General features: G+C 43.6%; 2 protein-coding genes across 3 annotated transcripts in view; one reads left to right on the top strand and one right to left on the bottom strand.

The window, feature by feature from the left end:
* LOC119650440 (carboxypeptidase N subunit 2) overlaps positions 1 to 24,597 on the bottom strand; it is a 307,216-nt gene that overhangs the window by 239,152 nt on the left and 43,467 nt on the right. The window lies entirely within an intron of this gene.
* Positions 1 to 24,597, top strand: part of LOC119650451 (lysozyme) — a 63,294-nt gene that overhangs the window by 15,103 nt on the left and 23,594 nt on the right. Inside the window, exons 2-3 of the mRNA XM_038053309.1 lie at positions 13,460 to 13,635; positions 13,694 to 13,782. Coding sequence (XP_037909237.1) covers positions 13,488 to 13,635; positions 13,694 to 13,782 — 237 coding nt within the window. The 5' untranslated portion in view covers positions 13,460 to 13,487. The remainder of the gene's footprint in view (positions 1 to 13,459; positions 13,636 to 13,693; positions 13,783 to 24,597) is intronic.

The raw sequence follows: 24,597 nt of genomic DNA on the forward strand, positions 1-24,597 counted from the left end.
GAAATATACTATTATTAACTTTATTTGCGTAGATATTGGAACCGGATATATTTTGGGCCTAGATTTCGTAGAGATGCACCACTGTGATTTTTTTCAGAATTTTCAGTTGGATAGGTTCTGAGAACGAAGACCTGTTACACTTTTTGGGGGTCATGTTTTGAGCCCTCACTCCCCTATGTTTCACCCAATATCAAATATTGAACCAGTTTCGAAAAGTACTAATTGAGACCTTTCATTTGATACCCCAAATGGCATTCTGTGAAAAAACATTTGCACCCTCCATTTACATGTATGGGAGCCCCCCTTAAACTTAACACAAAACGGCGCCACATACTACATGTAAAGGGAACACCAGATTACATACTCTCATCAATTTTCATGACAATCGGTCTAGCCGTTTCCGAATACATCGGGTGTGACAGGCAGACAGACTTGTGAGGAGGTACTCCAGGACCAGGAAAAGGACCCATTCGGAAGAAGTTCGTCAACTTTGAGATCTCCGCCAATGCCAAACATCAATAAAGATTAAACGCAGGAAAGGTCAATGAATGCCAAATATGGAGGACTAAGTAGTAATCTGGTTACCCTTACTCTTTACACAGCTTGGTGCAAAAATAGTGAAGCTGTCTGAGTTCATCAACGACAAGCATAACGTCCACCAAACCATAAAAAATATGGTGAGAGCAATTAGAGTGCTCTAAACGAAATTCCAAGGGCAAGTCGAAATCTGTTGCCCCAACAGTGTCATAGGCGACCCAAGCGACACCTAATCGTATTGCAATCAACCTGCCACCAAACAAGAGAGTGCGGGAAGGAGATGTGGATCCTCTGGGAAGTCAGCAGGCGCCTAATAGTTCCGAAAAACGGAACTAAAAGCACCGAAGAGAGAAAGCAGGTCCCCCAAGTGGGAGCTTCGGCAATCGACTCGACAAAATCCAAGGGGAATGAAAAAGGTAGATGGACCAAGGTAATTAAGAACAAGTTGGGAAACCGGAAGCTGGGCGCTTCAGGTATGAAAGGTTTTGTTTGCTTCTTCTGTGAGTACATTTAAGTGTAGAACTATCCGATTTGTACTTAGCTCGTTATGTATATGCATTTAGCATGTCAGATTTAGTACTTCGGGTTGTAAATTTACACGGTAAGGACAACTTTGAGCTACTGTAACTTTGTTACTAATAGTACGATTTTGATCAAACTTGGAGATAATATGCTCCATATTATATTTTATGCTACTTCCAACCAACTCACTCCCCTATGTTTCACCCAATATCAAATATTGAACCAGTTTCGAAAAGTACTAATCGAGTTCGGTGAAAAGAAATGTTTACTCCCCCTTTTACATGTATGGGGACCCCCCTAACGTAGAAGGATATCGCTCACTGCATGTCTGGGGTCCACAGTTCCCACCTTTTCACCAAATTTCGTGTCAATCAGTATAGCCGTTTCTGAGAAAAGTGCTTGTGGCAGACAGACATACAGACAGACATTGAACCGATTTTAATAAGGTTTTGTTTTGCAAAAAAGCGAAGAAAAAGGCAAAAGGGCGAATTCGTCCAGAAGCGATTGTAATCTCCAGCAATGGAAGTTTGTCTTACGCGGAGATACTGAAAAGGGCAACGCTCACCTCGACCTAAAAGATCTAGGCGGAAATGTCAACAAGATTCGAAGGACCCAAAAGGGTGACCTCGTGTTTGAGCTGAAAAAAAACAGGGAAAACTAATGGTTTCCGAACTCAGGTTAAGAACTCACTTGGGGAGAATATCACAGTACGGACCCAAAAACATTAGGTCTATATACAGTGCAAGGATCTCGATGAATTGACATCCAAAGGACAAATTTGCACTGCCTTGATGTTACAGTTCAAGTTGAAGGAACTTGCCGAAGACTCCATGGTGAGTTTGCGGAAAGCCTATTTCTCTATTCTACTTTACTCACGCAAGAACAAATTCTAGTTCGTCGACTGCCGCTTTTCAATTGCTAAGAAAAGAACCGTATCTATCCGAAGTAGATTGCAAAAATTTTAGGTAAAAATCCCTATCCGAAGTGAAGTTAACTTTTTTCAAATTTTCATTATTCTTCTTCTACCATCTTGATTTTTTCTGCGTCTTTACGTTCCTTGCTAAGTATTTCATCTGAATTTCATTTCGATATAAGCTTTTCGAAAATATCGACTTTTCTCCGCAAATTCCACTAGGACTATCTTCTTTTTCGAATAAAATCACTCGCTGCCCTGCTTATGTCATTTCTTCTCAAATAACACACAAGCGTCGCAAATGATTACAAACAGTTTTTATTATTTTGTTAATTACATTAAAGCAAATTTGTTGACTAGCAAAATTACATATCAAATCATATCAAACCTAACAGTTTACTGTACGATTCAATGTAGTTCAAATGCGTTGGGCGACCTCCAGTTTGGTGCCGCCGTCGGCAAAAGTCGCCCTTCCTAAATATACAAATTGATCGACGGATTCGATGCTCTGTTGCTCAGGTAGGTAGATTGCGACCAGGCTACACAGACTAGACAAGGTAATATCATCCGAACATCATGTCCGCCATATTTGAATTTGGTGACTTCACTTAATCGTGATTGTCGACTACTCCGTTTCGGTTTGAAAGTCGCTGCAAATATTCCATTGAGAAGTGTTAAAATTTGTGGGTTTATCAAGACGAATTTGTGTAAAAAATTGGAAATGGTGAGGTGCGCAATATATGGTTGTGATAGTTGTAAAGGCAAAAGAGGAAGCACCTTGGGATTCTTTTGTTTTCCGAAGAATGCGACAATCTAGGAAGAGTGGAGAAAACTACGGGGATCGACCTCAAAAACGCTCGTGTGTGTTCAGACCATATTGGGTAAGGCGAACTACCCATTAATAGTTCTTATAAACACTCCGATCTAAACATTCAGAAGATAAGAATAATGTACCAAATGCATATCTAGCTTATTCGTTATCTTTCAAAATATCAAATTACAACAGATGCAATTCGGCATTTTACATTCTTTGTTCCATATCAATATAAATATGAGCATTCTGTATCAATCGGCTAGTTTAGTGAAATCGCGTTAGAGTAAGACCACGTACTTGGATCTTAATATTATTATAAGTGAAAATTCAGAGACATCCACAGACCCTGAACAAAAATTGTTTGAGAACCTCAACATTGAGGAATCAGACGCGTTACGGCGGATCCTTAACGGAAATAAGGACCTATTCTATAATATATAGAAGGTACCAACCTAACGTGTACCACTCAAACAAAACACCAGATTATAACGAAATCAAACAGACCATTATATTCAAAGGCATACAGGTTCCCACAAATACATGACAACGAAGTTAAAGTACAAATGGAAGGAATGTTAAAACAAGGAATAATTAGTCATTCCACTTCCCCTTATAAGGCTCCAATTTGAATTGTACCCAAAAAAATGGACAATTCAAAAAACAAAATTTAATTGACTAAATTAGAGTACTAACTCTAACAAATCCAGAAATGAACATCACTGAAAAACCCTAAAAGCTACTGAACACTACAATAACACAATCCATTAAACTACCGGCTATAAACCAATCGAAATACAACAAGCATTGTACAATAAAAACAAAATCTCCCAACAAATAGAAAAAAAGAAACTAAAGTGAATAGAATATTAAAACAAAAACCGTGAATTAGAACAGGACATCCTTCACAGCAGAGTCTTCATTAAAAACTATGCTAATGAAAGACACAAGAAGGAATCAAAATTCCGAAAAGTCGATGTAATCAAAAATGAAAATAATGAGATCATACTAACAAAATATAACAAACCTAGAAATAAAATACATCTAGTCAGAATAAAACGTATCAAAAAAATTCTGGAAAATCCTGAACCAAAACATAAATTAAAATCGGAATTAAAAACCGAAAAAGTATCTGAACACACTATTACAGATGAACAAAAATTAATAATTAAACATGCTTTAAATCAAGGTTCAGAAACCGAAATAATAAATTTAAATTAAATATATCTAGAAATGATATCCACACCCTAAAAGAAAACCAATGGCTCAACGATCAAATTATAAATTCTATTTCAACCTTATTGCTGAACGCAGTAAACAAAATAATAATTTACCAAAAATATACAGTATGAATACATTCTTCATACCTTGTCGCAAACAAAACGGATACCAATCAACTAGTAATTGGACACATAAAATCAACATATTCTCATTTGATATACTCATAATCCCAGTACATGTAAATAACGTACATTAGATTTCAGCTATCATTGACCTTAAAAACAAAAGAATCAAATACTATGATTCATTGGGCAGTACAAACAACAAACTGTTAGAAATGTTAGAAAACTATCTAAAACTAGAATCCTTGGAAAAACTAAAACAACCCCTTGATACAACAGAGTTCGTAAAAGAAAACGTAGAAAATTCGCCCGCACAGCAAAATGAAAATGACTGTGGAGTATTCAGCTGTGTAAAACCAGAATATATCGCTAAAAATAAAAACTTAACATTTTCACATAAAACAAATACCATATTTTAGACAAAAAATGATACTAGAGATCATAAACGGGGAATTACTCACATAAAATTATATTTTTTCCAAACCTTCGTAACAATACCAAAATCCAAAACCCGTATGTTGTTAAAAATAATAATAATTATAATGTCCATAATACCCAACCATAAAAATGGAAATGATAACTGAACAAATAAAATCCGAATCAGGAATCGTTCTAATAAAAAAGGACCCAGTCAAACTAATAGAAAACTACAGGAGAATATATCACAAAGTTGATCTTACCCAATACGAAATTGCACTTAATAAAATAACAAAAGACATTAATCTCAATCCATATACCGTTGAAACCATCAAAACCATTAAAGGAGAACTACAACATCTACATTTCGACAAAGCAACATAACATTAACATTAACACCCAAACAACCGATACCATTAACCCAATTACAATAAGTCGAATTACCGAACTCTGTAAATCAAAACTAGGCCAAACGCCAGACTACATAGAATTATGTAAAACAGAAAAGGAATCCGAAACACTAAATCGAGAAAAACGCGGATTAATAAACGCAATAGGTAAAATTTATAAATTACTCTTCGGAATCATGGACAACGATGACCATGAAGAAATAATGGAACATCTAAAAGTAATAGATAGAAATAATCACAACCTAATAAAATCTTCCAATAACCAACTACAAATTAATAATGTATTTCAAAACAATCTAAATAAAATAGTGGAAAATATAAATCATACAAATAGTTCGTTTTGAGAATGAAGAGGGGTCCTAAGTCCGCATCAACTTAATGCAGGACCGGACCAATTGAGGAGCAACTTACTCCTTCTTTTCTGGTCCACGGACCCCTCGCTGGGCTTGCACCCAAACTTTTTTAAAAAAAGTGAAGCGACGGCGGCTTTACGGTTTCTTACCAGGACAGAGGCAAATCGTCAGACGCTGCCTCACCTCTGCCCTGGGAGCAGCGTGACCGTAGCGGCTCGCAGATGTTGAATGCTCCTTTATATAATTCGTAAAACACGACATGCCTACGAATTATATTGAGCGCAAATCCGCCTTGCTGACCAAAGCTGGCCATGGCTGAAATATTCGTTTTGAGAATGAAAAATTAATCGACTACGTAAACTCAGCTAGAACAGGTATAATGTCTAGATCTATCTTAACACATGACGAAATTGATTCGTATAACCTTTCCATTGACGAACTCAAGGACATAACAATAAATATCAAAATTAAAAATAATATTCTAATGTTTGTTATCAATATTCCAATACTTACACAACCAATATTGTCATACTATGTTAAACAAGTACCAAACATATATCATCATTTAAAAAGGTAGTATTATATAATAATCAATATTTTAAGTTTGAAAAACATATAAAATCCTTGGAAAATACATTACCATGTAAAAATAAAAACTTTATCATAGAATATAATAATAATAACCAACTAAGCGAAATTGAAAAAGGATTCGCCACAATCTGTGGCGACCACTTCGGCAGGTTCGCGTAGGAAGCGGATGAAATGGACTGAAGAAATGAACCTCTTCATCATCCGCTCCTACTACGAAATAACGACGGGGGCAGGTACAACATCTTACTGCCCCTTGTTGCACCAGAGATTCGTCGAGCGTTTTCCGCAATTCGCGCACGTGACTATGCACCGAGTTGCAGATCAGTACCGCTTTATTACTCGCAGTGACACAATCCCGACCACCATCAGGGAACGTGTTCGACTTGAGGTTATCGGGGAAACTGGTGACCGAGAGTCGATGGGGGCAGAGGCGGCGGCATGAACAACACTACGACGCACTGCAGGCAACAGGTTCAGTACTCGCCGAAGCACTCTTCTCCACCGTCCAGCTGAGGTTTCCGCTGAAGTTTGGGAGGAATTCCAAAGAGCGTGTACATGTTAGAATTCTCGGATATGGATCCATTGCATAGACCAGGAGTTCCCAGGCTCTATGCATCTCCAGCAACTCCGCGAATTCTATCTCAAATTAATGATGAGATTGCATCTCGACTGTGTGCTGATATGTCGCTGCTACGACTACAATCACTTGTGTATTGTGGTGCAGTTGCGGCTATCAGATTGCACGGTCAGAAGATTCGCTTTCGTGTTATTGGTTTGAGTGACCAGAGAGATCCACCATGGAAAATTCGTCTGAAACGTCGGCAGGACTCACTAAGGCAGGACATTGCTAGACTGATTCAGATCAGCACTGGCAATGCCAGCAGACGGGTGAAAAATAAAGTGCAGAAGGTTTACCGAGACTATGCCATCCCTTATGAGACACCCGTTGTTGAAATTCTGGACACACTAAAACAGAAACTTTCTGTCATATGCAGTTGGTTACGACGGTATGGCGAAAGTTATTCCAGACGTGTCCAGAATGCAACATACGGGAGGAACCAGCGGAGCTTTTTCAGATCTCTCAACGAATCCCAACAGAGCGCCCAGACAATACAGTTCTCGGTGACGGAAGTGAAAGAGTATTGCGTTGGACTTTGGGGGTTACCCGCCCAGCATGCTGAGCATGCTGAGTGGATCACCACCGAAGGCACCCGCCATGCCAATACATCTGGCATGAATTTTGCGGATGTTACCGAAGAGAAAGTTCAACGAGCCATAAACAGCTCGAAGAACTGGAGGGGCCCAGGTCTGGATCGGGTGCAGAATTTCTGGTATAAGAAATTTACCAGCGTACACAGTCGGTTGGGCCGCAGTATAAATGAGGTCATGAGTCGGCCGGAGGAATTTCCACCTTTCCTCACTACGGGGACTACCTACCTTATCCCTAAGAAGGACACGGTGCAGGACCCCGCAGACACAAGACCGATCACTTGCTTACCAACCCTCTACAAATTCATCACGTCCATTATTAGTGGAAGGATCAATGCGCACCTCGAGACCAACAACATTCTGTCCGAGGAGTAGAAGGGCTGCCGAATTGGGTCAAGGGGTTGTAGAGAACGACTCATTATCGACTCGATAGTATTAGGACAAGCAACTAGAGGCCAAAGAAACCTCTTCAGTTGCTATATCGATTATGCCAAGGGTTTTGATATCGTTTCGCATACCTGACTAATCGATATCCTACATCTTTATCGCATTGATCCGAAACTAATAAAGCATTCCCCCTTATCGGTGCGTACATCTGAGGGTGCTAATACCTCAGAGCCCATCCGTATACGGAGGGGCATTTTCCAGGGGGATTCATTGAGTCCCCTTTGGTTTTGTATGGCACTGAACCCCCTTTCATGGCTACTGAATGATGCTAGGGGGTATGGTTTTGCAATAAAGTATGGTCTACGTGCTAAGTGCGAACTGACACACTTGATGTACCTAGATGACATCAAGCTTTATGCTGGTACTGACAATCATCTTAGAAGTCTATTGCGAATAATAGACATGTTCAGCCGTGATATTCGAATGGAGTTTGGATTAGACAAATGTCGAATCCAAGCCATCCGCAAAGGTCAGCACCAGCCACATGCCGGACATAGCATTGGTGACCTCCACATCGAAGCTATGACCGAGACAGACTTCTACAAGTACCTTGGAATTCTGCAAGGAACCCATGCTCGAGTTGGTGATCTGAAGGATGCTCTGCTGTCCGAATTCCTGCGACCTGTAAAGCTGGTGCTGAAATCGCATCTCTCGGGGAAGAATAAAATAAGCGCGTTGAATGTATTCACTATCCCTTCACTGGCTTATCCATTCGGAATATCGCCGTGGACGAAGACCGACCTGGAAAACGTCCAGCGGCGGATACGGACAACTATGTCCAAATTCCGAATGCATCACTCAAAGTCTGCGTGGAGCGGATGAACGTGCCTCGTGACATCGGAGGTAGGGGCGTGGTTGACGTGGCGGCACAACGTCATCGTCAAGTCGACTCGCTGCGCGCTTATTTTTACAGCAAAGAGCAGGCGAGTCCCTTGCATGAGGCTGTCTGTAAGGCAGACTGTGGACTGACTCCACTTAACTTGAAGGATCGATCTTTCAATCCTCTGAGCGGGGTGAAGTCGGACCAAAAGCGGATCGATGAATGGAAGTCGAAGGCAATGCACGGTAAACACGTGAATTGTCTTTGGCAGCCATTTGTCAATTTGCATTTGACGAACAGATAGCTATGTGCTGGGGAGCTCTTTGTTGAGACGGAGGGGTTCATGTGTGCCATTCAGGATGGCGTGGTCACCACCCGAGCTTATAAAAAGCTCCTCATGAAAGAACGGGTGGAGAACGATCAGTGCAGAATGTGCAGTTCGGCGTTAGAGACGTTGGACCATCTCATTTCTGGCTGTACTGTTATGGCACCGGTCCAATACATCACCAGGCATAATGCTGTATGTAAGGTTATCCATCAAAACCTTGCATACAAGCATGGGCTGATCTCGAGAACATGCCCGGTTTACCGATATGAGCCGGAAGCAGTACTTGATAGTTCTGCTTACAGCATGTATTGGGACCGGCAAGTTCTGACTGATCGCCATACCGCACACAACAAGCCTGACGTACTGTTAGTTGACAAGACGGGTCGCTCCGCGTGCGTTGCCAGTCATCAGGCATTGATTCGCTGTCCCACACCTTGAGCATAAGTTGATGAACCACTTGGTGTAATTGGTCGCCTCCATATTTAACCAATTCGTCTTTAATTCCATCGCCTCCTAGCGACTTATGGTTTTTAAGCAGTATTTGTTCGTCGTCTTTCGATCGGAAATAGTAAAGTCATTGACGTTGTCAGAACAGCGCCTACAGCTTGACTAGATGTAATCCGTTTCCTTTTCTTAGGTAATACTTTCCCTTCGATTTCGGCAGCCTCTTGAACTTAGTTGGTCATGGAATAATCTTCGGTAGGTAGCAATACTAGTTTTTGAATTGGTCTTTTACAAACTCCAGTTGATGTTTGAACGTCTGTAATGCGTAAGTTCTTATGATTCGTTCACGAGGCCATTGAAAAGCGTGAATGTTATCTTCCTTGATAACCACCATCATGCCAGGTTCAACGTTCGGCGATTGATCTTTCCACTTGTATGGATATTGAAATTCATTCAAACTGTCCCGTGACCACCTCTTCCAAAATTAATGCTTTATATGGCTTACCAACTTCAACCTCGTTAGTAAACTTGCCTTGCATGCCTGCGCTTCGATTTCCACCTCCTCCTTCATAAGTGAGTAATGCAGTTACTACTGTCTTTAATAATAGATGTTTCGCTGACTTCACTCCCACTTCCCAGAGTCCACCAAAGTGAGGAGTTCTAGGGGAAATAAAATTGAATTTGATTCCCTTGGTATTGCAAGCATTGGATACAGCTTCCTTGCTTGAAGAAGAGTAAACTGTGAATTTCAAATCGGAGAGTTGATGATTTGATCAATATAAATTTTCGCAATGGCTCCTTCTTTGTCAGATCACTTGCCATTTCTAAATGGACAGCCTTTGTTTCGAAACAACTGAATACTACAACCACAGTATTCAACCCCTAAATTCACAAATGGTCATGCTGTTTGAACTCTGGTGTGAGGTAGGTTTCTCATCATTACACAATGTTGGACGGCTGAACATGTGGATTTACATTTGATTGGCCAAAATCGTTGACGGGTTATTGATAGGAATGTTTGTGACCCACGGTGGAAGTTGTCATCATGAACCATCCGCATAAGAACTTTAGACAACGGGTCATTGTATGGAAGCACCATCTGATGTTTAGCATCATAAGACAAATTTGAAGCGCTGGCTCGTCCTCCGACTCGAATTATTTGTTTATCATCTACAAAAGGAGGTAGGCAGTTCCAGACACTTGATTTGGCAACTTCGTGTTTGCTTAGCTGTCTTAATTCCTCTTTGATGCCATTAAGGCATCATGCAACTCGAGTGGTATCAGCGATATTTGAATTGGACGTGGACAATAAGGACGTTTGATCTAACTGATAAATCGAAGTGGGTATGCGATTATATGTAGCAACATTCTAAGTGAGTTTCATGATTAACCCTATATACAAGGTTCTCTACTTCAAATTTCTGTTGCTACTATCGTGGCTTGTTGCCTCTGTCCTTTCTCTTCTGAGTATACTCTGACTAGCGAGGTAAGGTCCTTAGAAAAGGAGCTGACCATACGCGTTTATTGCCGTGCAAGAAAAATGGTCCAGAAAACCACAAACTGCATGATGCTAGATTCTTTAGAGCTAACCCTCTTGACGCAATATCTGCTCGGTTATCGATTGAGCTTACATGCCTCCACTGCTCGGTAAGTGGTAATTCCTGGATTCCGCCACTCTATTGGCAACAAAGGTGCGGAAAGACGAGGATGAAGAATTGATCCAAGACAAAACTATCTCACTATCAGTCCCGAAAAATGTTGTCTCCGTAAGTAAGTTTTAACTCTGGCTGCTAGTTGCATATTTAACACCGCAGCACATAATTCCAATCGTGGTATTGTTTGTTTTTTAAGTGGAGCTACTCGAGATTTAGCACAAAGCAATCTAACGGTGACCTTCCCGTCAGCTATTGTGGAGCGAATGTAAACTGCTGCCCCATATGCCTTCTCGGAGGAATCAGCAAAGGAATGGGTTCGTATCATTTTCGACTTCTCCCAGCAAAAAATATATCGTGGGAACTGCAAATCTTTAAGTGTGTCCAGATTATTCCGAAATGTTACCCAAGTTGTTTGTAGCTCATCAGACAGTGGCTCGTTCCAAGATAATTTTAATTGCCACAACTGCTGGATAATATTTTTGCTGTGATAACAATCGGTGAAAGTACTCCAAGAGGATCAAATATTTATGCCAAGTCTGAATTAACTGTCCTTTTTGTTATTGCTCCTAATTGCGCTATTGCGGCATTCAAATTGGTCTTAACACAAAATTGGCTAGCCTTTGGTGCTCATGTCAGTCCTAAGGCCCTTACTGATTTGGAAGTTTCATTGTCAAGGTTCAGATTTACTTCTTGATCCTCGGGAGGAATGCTGATAAGTAGTCGGGAGTGGTTCGCGCACCACTTTAATTCAATTTGAACCGAGCTAATCCTAATATTGTGGATAATTGACGTTGTGTTTCCATAGCCGTTGGTATGGAGTCAGACCCCGTCAGGGTCGGGGGTGTTCGAAACAATTGGTCTCAATCCTAACATAAAATGGATTTTTCGGACATCGGCTGTATCCAAAACGACAATACATTTTCAAAAACAATCCTCGACGATAGAAAAACAGAAAAACTGATACCTTATATACCGACCTTAATAGGAGATACCAACAGTATATGTAGCACCACCATACCTCCCCAAACTAATAAGAAATCCCGACAGAAGAGTATCAAAACCAAAATCAGAAGAGGACTCCGAGTTAAACTACGCAATCAAAGGCGGAACTGTATAGACTACTTCTAATATCCAAAGGAGAAGAAAAACAGAAATTCAGAGGAAAAATTCATTCTTTATTGGATTAAGATCTATAGTAGAATTTCTTCCTCTAATGCAATGTGAAAATAATTACCCTAAAAACGACGCCAGAGTCGCGCGTCCTGCAAGAATTTCAGGCAGACAATTTGTTTTTTGAACTATAAATATCATATAAACCGTTTATAAAACCTAATGCCATCTATTAAATCGTCAATGTTAAATCGTTTCTCGTTTGACAAAACTATTTAATTGAAAATTGGGATTACCATGCATACCGCAAATAGCTTAGGTGTTAACGATATATGCGCAATGGCGAAGTTGCTATTTGTGGTGAAACTCCAGCAAAAGTGCTAAATCTACTCTACTCACAACCAGATATACCGAAGTCTTCAGCGCTACCTCAAATAAGCACTCTCTAAAGGCCAATTTTAAGGTGTTAGTTTTCCTCCATTCCTTTTGGGCAAATAAATGGCAAAAACATTATAACATTTGAACAAATAACAAGTCGGGAAACCGTAAGCTGGGCGCTTCAAGTATGAAAGGTTTTGTTTGCTTCTTGTGTGAGTATATTTGAGTGTAGAACTATCCCATTTGTACCTAGCCCGTTAAGAATATGCATTTAGCACGACAGATTGAGTACTTCGAGTTGTAAATTTACACGGCAAAGACAATTTCGAGCTACTGTAACTTTGTTACTAATAGTGTGATTTTGATCAAACTTGGAGATAATATGCTTGATATTATATGTTATACTACTATTATCAACTTTTATAACTCTGATATAAACCTAAGGGGGGTTTTACTCAATTTTCCCAAAAATATGGTAATATAGTATTATTAACTTAATTTGAACAGATATCGATATGGAGAGTATTTTGAGGCGTGGGTACCATATAGAGGCAGCTTCATAATTTTTTTCAGATTTTTCAGTTTTGTAGTTTCCGAGAATGGGTCCGTGAAAGAAATCGTCACTTTCCACCCCTCCCACTCGCCGCCTTTTTAACAAAGCTCAAAACTAAGTACTAATTAAGACCTTTTATTTGATATCCCACATGACTATATTCGGTGGAAAAAATTTCTACACTCCCCTTTTACATGTATGGGAACCCCGCTAAATCTCAACGTAGAAGGATATCACTCACTCCATGTTTGGTGGTCCACACGTCCCACCTTCTCACCAAATTTTGTGTCAATCGGTATACCCGTTTCTGAGAAAAGTGCCTGTGACCGGCAGACAGACATTGAACCGATTTTAATAAGGTTTTGTTTTGCAAAAAAAAAACCTTAAAAGTATCTATATTACTTTAACGGTTGTAATACAGTTACTTATAGCAGCTCTTATAAAAGTAAACGGGCAGCCTCAATAAGTGCATGTCTTCAGAAAATCATACTATGTTCTTTTAAAACTGGGTAATATTTCTTTTAAAACACAATTTGATTTCAAATTTAGCTAATTAGTTTACAAACACTTGCAAAGACTACGAACAGAGATAATAAATTTATAATGAATTTATTGCAGTTTGTTTACCGCAATTCATCGAAAGCAAATGGCATCAGCAAAAAGTGATATATTGTTGAAATCAATAGTGACCATCAGTCTTTTATGCGCATGGAGTGAAGCCAAAGTTTTCACGCGATGCCAGCTCGCCAAAGAACTAATTCGTTATGATTTCCCGAGGACATTTTTATCAAATTGTAACGTGAGCAGAGAAAACCATGTTCAACATTTTTACAGAATCTGAATTTGTTGCAGGGGTTTGCTTAATTGAGAGCGAAAGCGGACGCAGCACTTCGAAGACGCTTCAGCTGCCTAATACGAGCGCCAACTATGGTATATTCCAGGTGAGACTTATTCTGATAGTGCCAGTGAAAGCAGCTCTCAATTCGAAGAGTGCATAATAAAAGCCATTGTTTAATCAGTATCTATGTAGCTACCCTCACCCTTGACATCACTGCTTTCTCGGTTTGCTTGCTATATTCGATACTAATATATACAGTTAATTTGCTTAGCCGCACACAGTGTTTTATCAGTATGAAGTAAAACAGAAAATTCATTGATAAAGTATAATAATAATTTAATAAAAATATATACTAATACTTAAAAAATTAATGCTTCACTTTGAAGGGTAACATAAACACAAGACAACGCACTACAAGTAATTGTCAAAATATCGAAGTGTGGTCGATACTTCCAAGAATTTTTAGTTTCTAGAAAGTAGTTGTTAATTTTTTGAAAAACATTATTTGGCAGCAAATTAATTAACTTTTGAAGTATGCTTATGTCTAAATCCAAGCCCCTTGCGAAATTGCTGCTTTTAAGCCAATTACTGCTAAATATTGCTGATCATTTGCGTAAACAACTCTTGTTAAAATGCCCAAACATTTTCGATTGGATTAGGACTTGCACATTTTTTGAGGATGACATTTTTTATAACGACGCTACGTGACTGTCACCATCTTGCTGGAATATGCACCCTATACTTTTTTTTTTTTTTTTTTTTTTTATGGATGGAGGTGGAAATCTTAGAAAGACGCTGCTGCGCCAGGTTGCAGCAGTGTGTGGGATTCACACCCACTAAAACCACCCCCACTCTTCCGCCCCTCCCCGCGGGACCACCGTGAAGTATTACTTCGCGGGGGAGGCTCTGGTTCGCTATACCAGCTCGTCCATGTCACGTCTCCGTCGCGCCGCCTTCCGAGCTCGATCCAACTCCAGGAGTTTTGTCTGCACCACGGCTACTGCCTCATTTACCGCCATCCAGTTTTCCTCCGACTTCAACATCTCTTCCACCAGGTTGGAGGGCTCGATGTCCGCCCCTAAGATGCTGTTGAACCTCCTTTTCTGCTGTAGAAATCTGGGACAATAGAACATAACGTGCTCCGGGTCCTCGAGTGTAGCACCGCATTCAGGACAGTTGGGAGACTCGTCCAACTCGAAGCGATGCAAGTACTTCCTATAGCCACCGTGTCCCGTAAGGAACTGTGTCAGGTGGTAATTCAATTCTCCGTGCTTTCGGTTGACCCATTTCTCGATGCACGGGATCAATGTATGGGTCCACCTGCCCTTGTCGGAGTTATCCCATCGTTGTTGCCACTTGCCACACAACTCTCTCCTGATGGCTTTTCGGAAATCCGCATTCACCTCGGCTGGATTTGCCTTCCGTTTTTCGTAGAGCCAGTGTGCCTCGCTCGCTAGAAGATCTATAGGGATCATTCCTGCGATAACACACACTGCCTCCGTCGACGCCGTCCTAAATGCGCTACACACCCTTAGCGCAATTGGCCGGTATGCCGAACATATCTTCTTCCGGTTGACAGCGTGGTTCAACGCTCCCGCCCAGACAGGGGCCGCGTATAGCAGGATCGACCTCACCACTCCCGCGATGAGTAGCCTGCGACTATACTTCGGCCCTCCCACGTTAGGCATCATCCTTGCAAGGGATGAGCTGGCATTTGCTGCCTTTTCTCGCGCATAATCCAAGTGTCCCTTGAAACTCAGCTTGGCATCGATCATCACCCCCAGGTATTTGACAACCGATTTTGAGACGACCTCACGATTACCAACCCGGATGGTAACCGTGTTGTTCTTCCTACGGTTGGTAATGAGGACCGCCTCCGTCTTTTCGTCCGCCAGGTCCAGCTTGGCCATTCGTAACCATGACTTGATGGTATGAATGGCTTCATTTGCATAAAGCTCCACGTCCTCGGGATGCTTTGCAATTGCAATTACCGCCAAGTCGTCCGCAAAACCAATCAGCGTTGTCTCCTCCGGCACGCGAAGGCCAAGCACTCCGTCGTACATTATGTTCCACAGCAGCGGTCCCAATACAGAACCTTGAGGCACACCTGCTGTCACAATGTACTCCTTCGGCCCGTCGTCCGTCTCGTACCAGAGAAGTCTATCCGAAAAGTAACTCTCGATGAGCCGAGCCAAGTAGCTAGGAACACCCAGTTTGGCCAAAACGCCCTTAATCCAGCCCCAGTTGGCTGAGTTAAAAGCATTTTTGACGTCCAGCGTCACCAGAGCACAGCATTTGCCCATGGCCATCGCATTTCGAGCCAATTCCACGACCTTTGCTACTGCATCGACCGTAGAACGGGCTCGCCGAAACCCATATTGCCGCTCTGAAAGACCACCCACAAGCTCGATGAACGGGAGCAGCCTGTTGTATATCACCCTCTCCAACATCTTCCCCATGGTGTCTAAGAGACAAATAGGGCGATATGAAGAGGGCACGCCGGGTGGTTTTCGAGGCTTCGGTAGCAAGACCAGTTTCTGCCTCTTCCACTGGGCGGGAAACACTCCTTCCGCCATGCACGATTCGAATGTGCTTGCGAACCACCTTGGTCTGGCCTTGACTGCCACCTTCAGAGCCCTGTTCGGAATTCCGTCCAATCCCGGAGCCTTGCTGTCCACAATACGTCTGCAGATTTCCCAAAGTTCCTCTTCGGTAACATCAGGGATCGAGAAGACGTCCTGCTGAGCTGCCAGTTGGGGTTCTCTTTCGTCCTGCTCCTGCTGCGGGAAAAGAGAAATTATTTGCAACAAGAGCCGTGGGCATGTCACCTGAGGTGATTTTCGCCCGCGGATCTTCTTCATTACAACTTGGTAGGGTGTACCCCACGGATTCGTATTAGCCTCCATGCAGAGCTTCTGGTAGCATTCCCGCTTGCTTCTCCGAATGGCCTTCTTAAGGTTGCTTCGCATATCCCTGTATTCCTCCTCACGCTCCTGGTGCTCCGGCCTATACTATTATTCACCTCTTGAATAGGTATTATAATTAGAACATCGTTCAAGATATCAATATATCTGTGGTCAAAGGGTAGTATAGGTCCCAGAGCGAAACATGGATTGGTACCCACGATGGAGCATAAAACCTGGGAAACGCCTGTTGAACCAACACCAACAGGTCTACTACCAAACCCTATCTCCGCCTCCACGTGGTGACCGCTGGGAGCTCTTTCTTAACGAAAAGCTGCAGACGGAGAAGGATGAAGGCGAGTCTCCCGCGCCTAAAAACGGGGCAAATTGTACCAACTGGTCCTCCAGGTTGGGGGTTGGGTAGGGTTGACAACGCACGGAAAACAACTTTTTACGAAGCGACAACAGGAGCCTCGGACTGGACGGATTATACAACGGCGAACCCGGAAACGACAACGGAATAACGATTTGCACATTTTCTCATGGATCATATATTATAGTGACCATCCAGTAAACCATGTGCTCGGAGTAGGTTTCTTAGTCAGCCAAAAAATGAAACCTGCTGTTATCGGCTTTGAAAACATAAGCGAACGGCTATGCACTCTGCGCTTGCGAGGCAAGTTTAGAAATATAAGCCTCATAAATGTTCACGCCCCTACAGATGAGACTGCAGAGTCGGAGGAGGATACTTTCTACGAGGCAGTTGAGTGGACCCTCGAAGCCTGTCCCAAGCATGATATCAAAATCATACTTGGAGATTTCAACAGTAAAGTAGCGACGGAGCCCGTATTTAGGGGATAGGTTGGCTTCCATAGCTTACATAAGGATACCAATGATAACGGACTGCGGATTATTCAATTAGCAGGGTCACATGAAATGGTTGTTGGAAGTACCTGGTTTGCGTGGAAATCGGTCCACAAACATACGTGAGCCTCTCCAGACGGGACCATTTTCAACCAAATTGGCCACGTGTTGATCGAACGCCGCCACCCCACAGCCTTGTCAGAACATATAGAGGGGCCAATATAGACTCGGATCACTATCTCGTTGGCATGGTGCTCCGAGCCCGAATAACGGTACCACCTAGAATCCCCTCTGACAATCACGTGAGAGTTAACACTGAAGCCATCCATAACACAGCCCTCCGCGACACCTATAAGAGGGAAATGGATGCGGCAATAACCGCAGTCAACAGAGGACCTGGAGATGAAGCATCAACAAATGACCTTCACAACACCTGAAGAATGTTATCATGGATACGACCACAAACATGCTTGGCCCCAGCCGCAAATAAGTCGGAACGGCTGGTTTGACGATGAATGTAAGCCAAGCGGAGAAGCGACTTCACAGACGGGAAAAGGAAGCCTGGGAGAACCAACAAGTCTGTGAACTAGAAAAGTGCAGGGAGCAACCACACCAGGCGCGGAAGTTTTACCAACAAGTCAACAGGATGAAGACTTATACAGCTCGATGCTCATCCTGCCGAGACAAAGAGGGAAATCTGATTTCCGACAGAATGGGCATATTGGAGCGATGGGTTGAGTACTTTGATGAGCTACTGAACAACCAGAACATCGGCGAGTTGGGGGTTCCGCCAACTGAAGACGAAGGACAAATACTGCCACCACCAAGTATAGGAGAAACAGTCCGTGCAATTCATCGGCTAAAAAATCATAAGTCGCCAGGAGCCGATGGAATTAAGCCGAATTGATTAGATATGGAGACGACCAGTTACACCAAGTGGTTCATCAACTTGTGCTAACGATTGCCAACGAGGCATTATTTGTCTCATACACGAAAAGGGAGATATCACACAGTGCAGCAATTACAGAGGTATCACGTTGCTGAGTACCATCTATAAGATATTCTCCGCTATCTTGCTAGGCCAGATAGCCACATACGCCCAGAACAGCATTGGCCCATACCAAAGAAGCTTCACTCCAGGCAAATCAGTAACAGATCAGATTTTCTCTTTGCGGCAAGCGATGGAAAAACTGTTGGAATATGGACAACAGTTGCACCATCTGTTCATCGACTTTAAAGCCGTCTATGATAGCATAACTAGGATAAAACTGTATACAGCCATGAGAGAATTCGATATACCGACGAAATTAATAAGACTGACTAGGCTGACCCTGACCAATGTGCGAGGCCAAAGCTCTCAAAGCTCTTACTGTACCAGGCTATGATCTTGCCAGTCCTCATGTATTCCTCGGAAACTTGGGTTTTCAGCAAGAAAAATTGCGAACTCTTGGCCGTGTTCGAGAGAAGAATCCACCGAAGAATTTTTGGCCCCCTACATGAGGGTGGACGATTCCGTAGCCTACATACAGACGAAATCTATGAGTGATACCATGACCACCCGGTTGTGGCTCAATAGGTTACGGTGGACGGGTCATTTAATCCCACCCGGAAAGTCTACAAGGGCAATATTTATGGTAGAAAAAGAAGAGGAGGCAGACCCTGTCTAAGATGGAGCGATGGCGTAAGCCAGGACGCCAGACAGCGTTTAGGGATATCGAATTGGTGGACCTCGGCGCAAAACCGGGATGTCTGGAGTTCCTTATTAAGGCAGGCCTAGACCGAATACCGGTTGTTGCGCCGTTGTTGATGATGATGAATATATCTTTCTGCCTTTATTTTGTTTGATATAAAACAGAATTGCTTCCTTCCATAATAAGAATATACTCCCCGTATCATCATCGGGGTTCCTCTGAAATTGCATGTGAGAGTTGAGCACGAAAATCCTTCAAAGAGCAGCTACGTCCGTCGGCACCGTATGAATTATTTTTTTTTTCATTTAAAATAATGACATTACACCAGTTTTCCGTCCAAGCTATGTGATTTTTCACATAGTCCAATATGGTAGCTCTGTGAGAAAGTGTAGGCTGGCGTTTTTTTTAGTTTTTCCATTTGATGTGTCTATCCGCGGTCAGTTAAAGTTTAGTGACTCTTTCCTTAAAAATGTTGATTTGTTGGCGGAATATCTTCACGCATCCTGCAAATCTCAAGTGGAAGTGCTGTGTTTGTCTTCCAATTTAAATTGATTTGTTTCATTTCCTCCCATATATTAGCTTGGCGACGAAAAACCAGTTTCTGTAAAAACCACGATTTGGCTTTTTTCCACTTCTTCTAATAGAAATCCCCTTCCCATTTCAATACTCCGTTTTTAAGGTTTTGTTTGTAAAACAAAACCTTATTAAATCGGTTCAATGTCTGCCTGTCTGTATTTGGATGGAGGTGGAAGTCTAACAAAGACACTACCGCGCCAGGTTGCAGCAGCGTGTGGGATTCTCACCCACTAAAACCACCGCACTTTCTCCTTTTTCCTTCCCCGTGGGACCGCCGCAAAGCATTACTTCGCGGGGTGGACTGCGCTTTACGCGACCACACCTTCCGTTCTTCGCGTCCTCCTTGCACGCTCCGCTCTTCCAAGTTCCCCTTGTATTAGGTTTGATTGCGGTGTTCACCGCACACCAGTTTCCCTCCGATTTCAACACTTCCCCGACGATGTTCTGCGAGCTTAAGGTGGTTTTCAGGGAGTGTTCCAGACTCCTCCTTTCTGAGAGAAATCGTGGACAGTGGAACATAACATGCTCCGGGTCCTCAGGTGTGAAACCACATTCAGGACACAAGGGAGAATCAACCAGCCTGAATTGATGCAGGTACTTCCTGTAACCGCCATGTCCTGACAGGAATTGGGTCAGATGGTAGTTAATCCCACCGTGTCGTCACTGGATCCACTCCTCAATACGGAGAATCAAAGTGTGGGTCCAGCGACCCCTCCGCAAGCCGTCCCACCGTTTCTGCCACTTCTCCAGCGAATCTCGCCTTGCCGCCTTTCGGTATTCTGCATCCTTTTCAAGAGGATTCATTTTCCTTGCCTCGTACAGGCAGCGTGTCTCACTTTCCAGAATGTCTATCGGTTTCATTCCCGCAATAACACACGCTGGCTCGCCTGATATTGTTCTGAAGGCGCTGCACACCCTTAGCGCCACTAAGCGGTAAGTCATGTTCACTCTCCTACGATTACTCTCACATTCTAGTGCTTCCTCCCAAACTGACGCCGCGTATAATAGTGTGGAGCGAACCACTCCGGCCACAAGTAATCTGCGACTATACCTTGGACCTCCAATGTTAGGCATCATCCGCGCTAATGAAACGCTGGTATTTGCCACTTTCTCACAGGCATAGTCCAGATGTCCCTTGAAATTGATTTTAGCGTCAATCATGACCCCTAGGTATTTGGTAACCGGTTTCGAAGTGATGACGTGACCACCAAAGCGAATATTAACAGTATTCCTCTTCCTACGATTGGTAATCAAGACCGCCTCCGTCTTTTGTTCCGCAAGGTCAAGCTGAACCATCTCCAGCCACGCTTTTATGGCGCTAATGGTTTCATTAGCGTACATTTCAACGTCTTCAGGTTCTTTCGCGACGACAACCACAGCTAGATCATCTGCGAAACCGATTATCGTGGCCTCCTTTGGCACGGGAAGGACGAGGACCCCATTGTACATGACGTTCCACAGGGGAGGACCCAACACTGAGCCCTGTGGTAGTCCTGCGGTGACGGTGTACTGCTTGGATCCTTCATCCGTGTCGTACCACAGTGTCCTCTCCGAAAGGTAACTGTTGAGGAGCTTAGTCAAGTAACTAGGGGCACCCGTTTTAGCCAGTGAACTTTTTATCCACTCCCAGCTTGCGGAATTGAACGCATTTTTGATGCCCAACGTCACTACGGCACAGCATTTTTTAGACGACATCGCGTCTCGAGCCAGCTTCAAAACAACGTCTACGGCGTCGATCGTTGAGTGGGCTTGACGAAATTGTTGCTCCGATAGTCCATCCTTATATTCGATGATAGGGAGCAGTCTGTTGTAAATGACCCTTTCGAGCATCTTTCCTGCCGTGTCGATAAGGCAAATCGGCCGGTATGATGATAGGTGTCCTGGGTGTTTATTCGGCTTCGGGAGCAAAACTAGTGTTTGCCTCTCCCACCGGTCAGGTAAAACTCCTTCTATCATGCATGTTTCAAACACGCTGATAAACCAGTCGGGTCTGGTCTTAACAGCGAGTTTAAGGGTTCTATTGGGATTGCCAATTCTCCGGCAAATTTGCGTAAGTTCCTCCTCAGTTACCGCAGGTATAGTGTAGACGTCCAGTACTCGCTTGTGTTGTTTGCGCTCCTCTTTATTCGGAGGGAAGAGCGCCGTCACGATATCGAGCAGAAGATGCGGGCAGGTCAATTGTGGTATTCGCCCTCTCATCTTCTTCATAACTATCCTCTACGCTGTTCCCCAGGAGCTTTGGTCTGCCTCTCTGCAAAGTTCCTTGAAGCATTCTCGCTTGTTGGTCCGTATAGCCTGCTTAAGCCTACCTCGAAGGTTCACATATGCTAGCCGTTTCTGGTCGAAGTCTGGTCTTGCTCTAGATCGTTGGCAGATCCTTCTAGCACGAAAACATGCATCCCGTAATACCGCGATCTCTTCATTCCACCAATAGTTTAGCGTCGCATGCTCTCGTTATGCGTCCCATCATTTGCTCTACCTTTTCCGTAGCTGCACCACCGGGACTTTGGCCTCCCAATAGCATCTCTATGAATGCATCCTCCTCAAGCCCTTTCACGGACCAGCCCCGGTTTCCAGCCTCACGGGAACACGCATCGACGCATGGCCCATATTCGATCTGGAGGAAAATCACCTGGTGGTCGCTGTGAGTATAATGCTCACTGATAAGCCATGTCATTCTCCTCGCCAATGTGGTACTCATGTATGTCAGATCGACTATTGAGCCCGACCCTGTCCCACGAAAAGTGGAAACGTTTCCCGTGTTGGCAAGCACCAAATCTAGCTCCGCGAAAGCCTCGAGCAGGGTACGGCTCCTGGTGTTCGTAGTGCGACTGCCCCAATCCACGGCCCACGCGTTGAAATCATCAGCTATGATCTTGGGGTTTCGACTTCTTGCATCCAAGACTAGCATACCTAGCATTCCTTCGAATTCTGTTATCGTCGCGCTTGGTGGTGCATAGCAACTATATATATAGATACCAGCTATTTTTGTCCTGACGAATCCAACTTCTGGAAACTCCATCACTTCTTGAATGGCCTGATTTCCACACGCCCATATTGCCGCCTTGCCAGTTTCATCTGCAGTCCAGGCACCGCTCTTATTGTTGCGATAAGGCTCGCTGATTATGGCAGCTTCGATTCCCTTCTCATAGATGGCCTGCAAGAGAAGGTCTTGCGCTGCCTCGCAGTGGTTGAGGTTGATTTGTATCAACCTCATTTTTTTACTGCATTCAAGGCTCGCCTAAACACTGGGCATCTCCTGCTGCCTGCAACGTGCCGACAGTCGACGCCCTTTTTTTCATTGCAGAGCATGCATTCAGGCTCAGCCTTGCACTTCCTGAACATATGGCCTTCTCCCCCACATTGTCTGCAACATTTTGACCTGTCACAGTCACCGGTGCATTTCGCCGCTATGTGGCCGAATTCCAGGCATCTAAAGCAGCGCTTAAGGGACACCTGCTCCCTGAGTCGGCAAACGACCCAATCAATTTTTACTTTCCCAGCCGCCAGCAGTTTGAACGCTGCTTCAGTCAGTAAGCTTATGGTTGCCGTTTGTGTGCCTCCGTATGCCTTCCTCAGTCCCCTGATTGCGGAATCTTGCAAGCCAAGTGGTCCGAACTACTTTTCTAAGGCGTCGCGGATGTCCTCCTTGGTCGTGATTTCGCCAATGTCCTTACATTCTATGACAATCTCCTGCTTTCTAGCCCGTACTTGATCTTCTTCTCCTAAGGACTTCTCCACCTTGCCGAGGAAATTTTCCACCGTTTTGCCCGGAGACTTCTTCAGCCCCAGCATCAAATCTCCTTTTTGGGAGCGTCTGATTCGGCTGACGTTTTCTCCAAGGTCCATCAGCTCAGGATCGGATTTGACCTTCCTAAGGATATCGGCGTTTAGTTATATCCCCTTTTTTTGGAGATGATGATTAATTCGGGCCGTAATCTTCTGTTCTGCGTCGTATTTTTCCTTCCGCCAACCTTGGTCCATGCTTCCTTGGTCCCTTTTTGAGACTTTGCCTCCCTTGGGTCAATTGGAGCCGGCGCCACAGTTTCCACGATGTTGGTAACTTTGTTTGCCTTGCCTTTTTGCCTTTTCGCGTCCTGAATTGTTCGCGCCCTCACTACTCCTCTTTGCAAGCTTACCGCCCTTTGGATTTTGAGGGGGTGTCACTTGTGTTGCCTCGGTGACGCTTGATATCTTTGAGGCGTTTTTTTCTTCCTTGACACCATTGTATAGTACCCGAATGGTACAGACCATGTTTTTGATGGCCTGGTGCACGTTGTGTTTGTCCTTAATAAATTCAGACAACTCTACTATTTTGCCTCCGAGTAGGGCAAACGATGATTCGTCCGGACTCTGACATAGCTCCTCCGCTTGGTTTTCACATTGGGCACTTACGTACTTATTAGCCTTCCTGGAGCTTCCCTGATTTCCTTCCTTCATCAAGGTTGATTTCGGAGGAGATCGCACGATCGTCGAGCCTCTTTTAAATGGATCAAACACTAAGTCCTGCGGCATGTTTCGACAAGGTGTAGTTACCCCGCTATGGGCTAATAAATGACCAGTTTGTGCCCCATCTTTTCTTGTGTTTTGAACAGGCGTTCCTGGGAGTGATGTACTCCTTTTAAATGCCTCTTTCTCCAGGCTACTTGTAGTATTTGATGCAACGGTGGCCAAGTAATCCACCACCGAGGCACTGCAGTCGAGGGATATCGACGGCCGGGAGTCTGCTTGCCCACTCCCAAAAACCGGCCAGCGCAAAAGCATGCCCATACACGCACACCTCCAAATGCGTTTATGTGCATATTCCTACGCATCCGCCGAGCATTCCCTTATCCGCACGAAGGGACGCGCCTGATGGGAGATTTGGCAACTCCGCACAGGTCT

The sequence above is a fragment of the Hermetia illucens genome, chromosome 1, assembly GCF_905115235.1.
Source record: "Hermetia illucens chromosome 1, iHerIll2.2.curated.20191125, whole genome shotgun sequence".
Lineage (NCBI taxonomy): Eukaryota > Metazoa > Arthropoda > Insecta > Diptera > Stratiomyidae > Hermetia > Hermetia illucens.